This window comes from Phoxinus phoxinus (genome assembly GCF_949152265.1).
Source record: "Phoxinus phoxinus genome assembly, chromosome: 14".
In the NCBI taxonomy this organism is placed as follows: domain Eukaryota; kingdom Metazoa; phylum Chordata; class Actinopteri; order Cypriniformes; family Leuciscidae; genus Phoxinus; species Phoxinus phoxinus.
Window position 1 is genome coordinate 34799494 of NC_136889.1, and position 9592 is coordinate 34809085.

The following is a 9592-nucleotide window of genomic DNA, read 5'->3' on the forward strand; positions in this document are numbered from 1 at the left end:
AAAAATACTTTTTTTTTCTAATTCTGACTGAGTTTGTCACAATCCTAAGGAATAAAAAGAATTTTGAGATTAAAAGTCAGTTTTAGTTAGTCTTCCTTTAGTCAGTTTTATCCCTTTAAACTCATCTTTGATCACCAAAATTACATATTTTAATGTTTTTTCCTTGAAAATGACTTAAAATATCTTGAATGTATCTCGACACCCTCGCCTCATTTAGTATGCGCGGTTCTATGAATATGCAAATGATCCCCGCCTCCACTCACTCACTCACTCAGAGATCCACTGGTGGACGATCACACGTTGATCTGATTGGTCAAGGTAGTGTGTGACGTCAGAAACACCAGCGATTTCAAACCGTGTTTTTGAGACTGTCTTTGGTTCACTGCAGTTTTAAGCAGAAAATACTCAGCAATGCTGTCCACTTATGAACTTACACATGTGTGTGTTAAAGCAGATTAAAAACACCACATTTAAAGTTCATAATGGAAACTAGCTTTCACAGTTTCGCTTAACCAGCTAATCAAGGTTTTCAGGATACGACACGCTGCCGGGCGGCATCAAACGTTCCTGCGGTTCTTGACGTTTTGTCACATTTTTGGCCTTCGTGTTCATATGGGAATGAGGGTGACACGCAAATGAATCCACAGAATGAACTTTATTTAAAGACTTTGAAAATAAAATGGCTAATATCTTCTCTGGGAACCTCGTGTCACTGTGATCAGTGACCCAACTGTGAACTCGGTATCATTCCGGAAACATCTGGCTCGTGTCCATTAGAGAATGTGCCTTTCCTTCAGTGTGTAAAGCAAGTGGTGCTGCTCAGTCGTAGTGGCCGGATGAGGTGTGCTGCGTGCTGCAGTCCGTCTGGAGCGAGTACCCGGAGAACTCCATCGTCTCACCTGGAAGCAGAGCGTTCACAGAGGTCAACGGCAGATCTCCTACATCAGCTAATAGTGGTCACATGGTTTGTCTCCAGTACTCGAGTGTAGGGTGTGAGGAGGGGTTCTTACACAGGCATCCCATCCACATGGAGTTGGGTCTCCATCCTCGGTCGCCCTCGTACGACGGACTCCAGTGGTCCAAGGTCTTCAGGTGATCCACAATCTGCAGGAGAAAAGCACACGGCCGTGAGGAGCTCACTCAAACACTGAGCTAATGAGGCCTAACCTTCCTGAGAAGAAATACAAAACCTGTGCATGCAACGAGCTGACAGAGATTATATCTAATATTTGATGATAATTGTTTATGACCTGGAGCACTCAGTAAATGATGTTCAGCACAACACAAACGAACAGTTTAAACCAGTTGTGAAGACTATTAAAGTCTTGTGTTCTGGGGTTGGCAGATCCAGATGCAGGACAACCTTGACCGGGGAGGATTCCAGAAAGCAGGATAAGGAACTTAACCAGGGTTAGTTTACTCGGAGTAAACCGATACACTCAACTTTTGGTTCCAAAGTTAACCGATCTAAGTATATACTCAACCGGATAAGTAGCCGTTGCAACTAAACGTTAGAAGAGCTAGCCAGAAGATTGGGAAATCTTGCAGTCTCTCGGACAGACAGATCCATTGTGATTTGGTGGTTGTGATATAAGATCCAGATTCTCCTCTGTTTATCAGACAGAAGCCAGGCTTCACCATTAAAGCTTCAAGAGATCCTTAATCTTTCACGTCCTGAGATCTCTTCGTTCAACCATCAGCTGATGATAAATCCAGACTGTTATATTATGATTATTTTAAATTTGACTCCTGAGTTAGCAATGAATACTATGGAAGCTTGTTTCCGCCACAGAATAAAAAACGTAATTGCGTTTTTTTTTTTTTATCTCAGAATTGCGTTTACTTTTTATGTCAGAATTGCGTTCTATAAGGTCAAAATTGAGATATAAATTCGCAATCGCGGGGAAATAAACTAAAAATTCTGACTCTTTTTCTCAGAATTGCATGTTTATATCTCGCAATTTTGACTTAATAACACGCAATTGAGAGATATTAACTCACATTTGATAATAAAGAAGTCTGAATTACGAGATAAAAATGTGCAATTATCTTTTAAAATTGTGTTATTCTGTGGCGGAAACAAGCTTCCATAGAATACAGCCAATAAAAAGTTATAAACTTCAATAGGGGTGAACCGAATCTACAACGAACACAGGACTTCATTTATAACACGATCTGTAGAAACTGTCATAGAAATGATCCTGGAATTGACAGCTGAATGGTTTCAGTTTTCCCCTTGGTAATAATGTCATTAACATATAAAAGAGAACCAGTCAACGTCCAAATCCTTTACTTGAGAGCGACGAGATTTCCAAAAACCTGCCGTTCTCCTACTTTCCACTTCAATACCGTTTTTATAAATATGGACGTTTTATAAATGAGGCCCATTATTTTTACTTTTCCAATTGTTCCAATAGCAACTTTAAAAACAAACTTTTTTGAACGAACTTGCAATTCTGACATTCCTAATTCTCTTTTAAAATGTCTTATTCTGTGGCAGAAACAAGCCTGCCTAGTTTCATGACTTCCCAAAAGAGGAAAGAAGTATTGAGAGATTGATTACGTTGGTCAGAAGAGCGAAAGATGACAAACACAAAGTATGTTGTAGATACTTGTGTTTGTGTGTCCATCACGGGTCCCCCTTACCTTCAGCACTGCTTCCGTCTGCTCGTGCTCCTCTGTTCTGTTCATCTGCAGCCCTGCAGAGGTAATCAGTCGTGTTAACCCTTACTGGCCTGTCCTCGTCTGTGGACTAGAGCTAAGATCAGTACTGTACCCTGTGAGCAGTAGATGGCCGCTCTGTCCTCCTCAACACACTTGGGGAGATCCTCTTTTCTCAGCGCTTCTGCCGGGGAACCGCCTCGGTCGTCGGAGAACTTCCAGAAGGCCTCTGAGGACACACGGACAGATGTGGTCAGGTGATAGTGGAGGGAGGTTGGCGTTAGAGTTTGCCAGCTGTTATTGGTAAGTACCTGTGAATCTCTCCAGCGGTAAGTGCCTTTGTGTCGGTGGTGCAGGCGACGCTGCTTTACTATCGGTCTCCAAACACCGTAATGCTGAGGAGAAACACGTCACATCACACGAGTCTTATTTAGGCATTAGTGAAACTGACCCAACTCACATGTAGGAACAATTCATGCAAAACAGTATTGTTAGTAAATGCACTGTTGGCTATATTTGACAAATTGCTTTTGAAAAGTCACTTTGTAGGAAAGCTTTTCTCGCGAGTTTTTCCCTGTTAATTAAATTCTGACTTTTTTATTGCATTTGCAAGTTTATATCTCACAATTCTGACTTTTTATGTCGCATTTCTGACTTTTTTATCGCAATTGAATTCAGACTTCTTCCTCGCAATTGCAAGTTTATCTCGCAATTCTGACTTTCTCACAATTGCAAGTTTATATCTCGCAATTCTTACATTATATCTCGCAATTATAATTTTTTCCTCGAAATTGCAATTTTATATCTCGCAATTCTCACTTTTTATATCTCGCAATTCTGACTTTTTCCTCGCAATTACAAGTTTATATTTCGCAATTCTCACTTTTTATCTCGCAATTCTCACTTTTTCCTCGCAATTGCAAGTTTATATTTCGCAATTCTCACTTTTTCCTCGCAATTGCAAGTTTATATCTTGCATTTCTGACTTTTTTATCGCAATTTAATTCAGACTTTTTCCTTGCAATTGCAAGTTTATCTCGCAATTCTGACTTTCTCACAATTGCAAGTTTATATCTCGCAATTCTCACTTTTTATATCTCGCAATTCTGACTTTTTCCTCGCAATTGCAAGTTTATATCTCGCATTTCTGACTTTTTTATCGCAATTGAATTTAGACTTTTTCCTCGCAATTGCAAGTTTATCTCGCAATTCTGACTTTCTCACAATTGCAAGTTTATATCTCGCAATTCTCACTTTTTATGACGCATTTCTGACTTTTTCCTCGCAATTGCAAGTTTATGTCTCGCATTTCTGACTTTTTTATCGCAATTGAATTTAGACTTTTTCCTCACAATTACAAGTTTATATCTCGCAATTCTCACTTTTTATATCTCGGAATTCTGACTTTTTTAATCGCAATTGAATTCAGACTTTGCAAGTTTATATCTCACAATTCTGACTTTTTATATCTCGCAATTCTGACTTTTTTAATCGCAATTGAATTCAGACTTTGCAAGTTTATATCTCACAATTCTGACTTTTTATATCTCGCAATTCTGACTTTTTAATCGCAATTGCAAGCTTAAATCTCGCAATTGTGACTTTTTCCGTCCTTTTTATTCCGTTCCGGGAACAAGCTTCTATAATATTTGGATAAAAGCGTCCGCTAAATCAATAAATCTAAATACGTATACAGATGGATTTTTTCTGTCACTATGTTTGTTTAAACTAGAAATATTAAATAGTTATCCAGAAAGTTTACATGAGCAAATACCTTTGCGTCTCTTTACTGGTTTGCTGTGTGGAAGGAGAATATAAACTCTGAAAGCATTATGGCCTTTCTTGATGCTTTTGTCTTGAAGCTCTTTGACGTCCGTCAGGGAATTGAGTGCGCATCGGAAGTTTGCTTTCCATGTCTTGGGATCAGGTTTGTCTATGCCAGGTTTGTATCTCCCTATAACCCATGAAAGGAGAGCAGTTTGCATGATTGGCATCAGGCTGTCAGGATCTACAGTCCTAGTTTCTGGACAACTCTGTTGTATTCCTGGCCAATTATTGCTTGCCTTATTTAACTTCTCTAATAATATTTTGAGAAAAGAACCAATATTTACAGAGGGTTTGGTGAAAATGCATGCAGTATACATTGTTGCAGACGTCGGCATTAAACGAGCTGATCTTGAAGGTTCAGCTGTTCTCATCTCAGTGTTAACAGTCTGAGAAGCTGATCAGAGGCACAGTGACCACAAAAAGTATTCAGACATGTTAAAAATGTAAAAATATTGTTGCATAATATATCAAAATATCAAAACAAGTCACATTTATTTTAAATACAGCACCTTTTTAGTCAAACAAGTCACAACATAAAGTGTGTTAGCTTATTAAAACATCAAGCAATAGATATATTGGTCAATAAAAAGAGGACAAAAAGTATTTGATAACATGTTGAACATGATGATAGTTATTATGATTCTCTTCACTTCGAGATCAGTCAGTTAAAAGTGACTCGGAAAAGTTAATTCTAAGAAAAGCTCTGGTGCCACTTGGTTGGATATTTTGTATCTAATAAAAAGACACTTTTTAGTGCCACTTTAGTGTCCAAATGCTTTTTGGGGTCGCCGTGTCTGGAATCAGATATTGTGGATGAGTTTCTAGTAGACTCGAAACATCAAGTGAGAAATGACCCTACAGGAAATCTGCAGTCACTCGGTTAAAACCTGGACAATGCTAACGCAGCTGGTGTCATTTGGTTACTAATGTTCAATGCATGTGAATAGCTGATTGTTAACAGTACGCATTATTATTCTTCAAAATGTGTAACTATTATTATGATGATTTTTTGGCAATTTGCAAGTACACTCTTAAAAATAAAGTTTCCAAAAGAGGGTTTTTGTAGCAACGCAATAGAATAACATATTTGGTTCCACAAAGAACCTTTCAGTGGTCAGATCTTTAAAGAACCATGTTTTTCCCAGTGTGCAGATCATTTAAAACAATCTAAAGAACCTTTGGTTACACTTTATTTTGATGGTCCACTTTAGACATTATACTGTACTAAGTAACCATATTAATTGGACCATCAAAAAAAAAAAATTCCACTGTACCCTTTTTAAAAATAATGGTTCTTTCGGTAACACTTAATTTTACAGAGTCATTGTTACATATGTTACAAGTAGTTACTATAGTAATAACTAAGAACTGATCACTGAAATGATTTTGGGGAACCAAACATTTTTCTTCTATGGCATTGCAAATGAAAACCATCTTCTGGAACCTTAAAAGTGTAAAGAAATGTTCTATTGATATTAAAGGATCTCAATGGAACCACCAAATATCCAATAAAAGAGTGTATGTCACAACTGAACTAAAATGTAAAAAATGAAGAAAATCTTGTTGATGAAAGATTAGGCTGTGTTTTCACAGATATCAACATGATATGAAACACTTGTTTTAATGAAGCTACAGAGTCAGACTGTAGATTATTTTGACATGTGCTGTAATCGGAGACGTCCGTCGCTTTACCTGTGTGCATCGCCCAGTTTCGGAACAGAGTCGCGTCCTTCTCGATGTTCCAGCCGTGCCGGGCCGCATGTTTCCAGGGAATCTGGAAAACTCTGGCCGACTGCAGTGTGAAGAGAGCACAGAAATATCTACAATATCTACGTCAGCTGTGGTTGCCAGAATTTTACTGTAAAAAATACGGTAGCAACATTTTAGGTTTTACAGAGTTAACTTAAACTTGCAGTAAACCGTATTTAATCATCTGATATAATGTTAATTTACCAACCTATTGAAGTACTAATATATTTTTTGTACCAACACACAATAATTGTAATACACTGACAGCCACAACCACCAATCACAGTGGTGATGAGTCACATTATGAATCAAAACTCATCACAAACAGCTTTTCCACAAGATGAGAAAGTCAACGCTAATATAAAGACGCTGCACAGTGTCATTCACACAAACACTAAACGGCATCATGGTAACACATGAAATTAAAAAAATGCAATAAACATTAATTTGACAACAATAAATGTAACGTAAAAACCCTAATGTACATGACTGCTTAGAAGAAACTTAGTTATTGCTACAAAAAATACGGTTTCACTTTATTTGGATGGTCCCTTTAACACATTCTGTTGTCTATAAGTAACATTAATATATAGTCTGTAGAGTGTTTTGGAGGAGCATCACAATAAGAGTTTGCAGATATTAAACAGACAGTCTGCTAATACTCTAATGAGAGTTAGTTGACATGTAGTTGCACAGTTACTTATAGTTAACAATGTTCAAAAGGGACCATCAAAATAAAGTGTTACCAAAAATACATGTCACGCAGGGAATTGTGGGAATGTCAATTTACGTTTATTTCACTGTAAATTAAACCATTACTTTTTTTTTTCACTTCCACTTCCCGGTATGTTACTGTAAAATTACTTTAAATATACGTTTAGATCTATCACAGTTATTCATCGTATATAGAACGAAAACTTTTTGCTAACCAATTTTTTTTACCAGGGTAGCATTTTTACAGTATTTTGCCGTTAAAATCACGCTAATTTTTTACAATGATATGAATCAAACCCTATAGGGTGTCAAGCATCGGATCTGACCTCGTCCAGCCACACGACTCCAGGATATCTGCCCGAATCGATCTGTTCCTCCAGCCACGGCCGCAGGCGCAGGCGTCCCTGGTGCATCTTCAGTTCTGGCGTCCGCGTGCTTCACTCCTGAGTCCCCCAGATGTTCACTCAGTGCAGTCATGAGCAGCACACGGCTCACTGAAACACATCACTGACAGTCACACTAGCAACAGGAAACATCACACCTGACTCGAGTCACAAGTGAAATCTCAGCGTCCTCAGACCTGCACAAACCGGTTTGGAGGGTTTCCTTCCAACCGCAGGATGATTTCTGTGGTATTGAGGGGCCGAACTCAGTCACGCCTCGCCGATCCGACGCTTCTGATGTCAGTTACTGAAACCTGCTATACATCAGTATTAGGCACAGAGCAATTATTACTGCAGGGACAAACAACCGAACTAACGCACTGCAGAAGAACTAATCTAGCATCTTTGTGCAGCTCAATACTCTGAGATTTCTTATAGTGGCATAATTTGCATAAGAGAAAGACGTCAGATGCTTATCAGTCAGCCTCAGTAATGTTGGTGAGTCATTCTTTGCTTTGACTGAGTTCCTGTGAACTTCATGCACCGCAGGTATTTTCCAATGAAACAATCATTGGTCTCCTTTGTTGTCATGTGCAACGATTTCTGTTCATCCAAACTTCCATAAAACAAACAAACAGCTTTTCTTCAACCAATCAGAAGGCTGTAGTTTGGTAGCAGATCAAAGGTAAAAACATTGTCAATCTGGATCAGCTCCGATTAGCCGTTTGATAATACAGGTCAATGATGATATTAGCTCATATTCTCTCACCGGCCACTTTATTAGGTACACCTGTTCAACTGCTGGTTAATAGGCCAACCACAGGCCAGCAACTCAATGCATTTAGGTATGTAGACTTGATCAACTGAGCATCAGAATGAGGAAGAAATGTGATTTAAGTGACTGAACGTGGCATATTAGTGAGTGTTTCAGAAACTGCTGATCTAATGGGATTTCCAGGCACAACCATCTCTAGTGTTTAGAATGGTCTGAGAGAAAGAGGACATATCCAGGGGAGAAAATGCCTTGTTGATGCCAGAGGTCAGAGGAGAATAACCAGACTGGTTCAGCTGACAGAAAGGCAACAGTAACTCAAAGTAGAACGTTCATTTCCTGAAGAAAATGTAAGTTGTGCTTGGACTGGCAAAACTCGGTCGCTAGGGTGTTTCAAAATAAATAAGCAAACACACGAGCACACCAGCGTCTGGGGTCAGCACTTGCGCATGCGCCCCCAACGATTCTGAGTCGTTGCTAGGTTGTTCTGGGTGGTTGTTAAGGTGTTGCTATTCGGTTGATACGGTTCTTGGCGTGGTTGCTAGGCAGTTTCTACGGTATTCTGGGTGGTTGTTAGGGTTTTGCTAAGTTGTTCTGGGTGGTTGCTATGGTCTTGCTTAGTGGTTGCTAGGATATCCTGGGTGAGTGCCAGGGTGTTGCTAGGTGGTTTGCTATGGTAACATGGGTGGTTGCTAAGGTGTTGCTAAGCAGTTGCTAAGATGTTCTGGGTGGTTACTAGGGTGTTGCTTGGTGGTTTCTAAGGTGTTCTGGGTGGTTGTTAGGGTGTTGCTATTCGGTTGATACGGTACTTGGCGTGGTTGCTAGGCAGTTTCTACGGTATTCTGGGTGGTTGTTAGGGTTTTGCTAAGTTGTTCTGGGTGGTTGCTATGGTCTTGCTTAGTGGTTGCTAGGATATCCTGGGTGAGTGCCAGGGTGTTGCTAGGTGGTTTTCTATGGTAACATGGGTGGTTGCTAGGGTGTTGCTAAGATGTTGCTAGGGTGTTCTAGGTGGTTGTTTGGTGGTTGCTAAGGTATTCTCTGTGGTTGCTGGGGCCTTGCTAGGCAGTTGCTATGGTGTTGCTAAGTGGTTGCTGTTATATCCTGGGTGGTTGCTAGGGTGTTGCTAAGATGTTCTGGGTGGTTGCTGGGGTGTTGTTTGGTGGTTTCTAAGGTGTTCTGGGTGGTTGTTTGGCGGTTGCTAAGGTATTCTCGTGGTTGCTGGGGCAATGCTAGGCAGTTGCTATAGGGTATTCTGGGTGGTTGCAATGGTGTTGCTAGGCAGTTGGTAGTTGTCTCAGATGGTTACTGTGGAGTTTTTAGAATGTTCTTAGCCTGATTTAACACTAAGCTAATCACTGCTAGCATGTGTAGCATGTTGGAAGTCCAGTTTGCTAGAATGAGTCAAAAGAGCCAGCCCCCATCTCTATAAGATGTTCTGATGCAGAGATATAGGTCTTCCTGAACGGTTGCTAGGGTTTAGTTGCTA

General features: G+C 39.7%; 1 protein-coding gene across 2 annotated transcripts; it reads right to left on the reverse strand.

Moving 5' to 3' along the window:
* Positions 1-636: 636 nt before the first annotated feature.
* irf1a (interferon regulatory factor 1a) lies at positions 637-7763 on the reverse strand. Of its 2 annotated transcripts, XM_079634992.1 has the most exons (9): positions 7532-7763; positions 7278-7445; positions 6181-6280; positions 4436-4615; positions 2973-3056; positions 2777-2890; positions 2647-2699; positions 1011-1104; positions 637-899 (listed from the first exon to the last, which is right to left on the reverse strand). In XM_079634992.1, exons 2-9 carry the CDS (start codon positions 7362-7364, stop codon positions 820-822), a joined length of 792 nt encoding a protein of 263 aa, XP_079491118.1. In that variant the 5' UTR covers positions 7365-7445; positions 7532-7763; the 3' UTR covers positions 637-819. The 2 variants fall into 2 exon arrangements, with proteins under 2 accessions (XP_079491118.1, XP_079491119.1); XM_079634993.1 differs by lacking the exon at positions 7532-7763 and having other exon boundaries at positions 6181-6346; positions 7278-7478.
* Positions 7764-9592: the final 1829 nt, after the last annotated feature.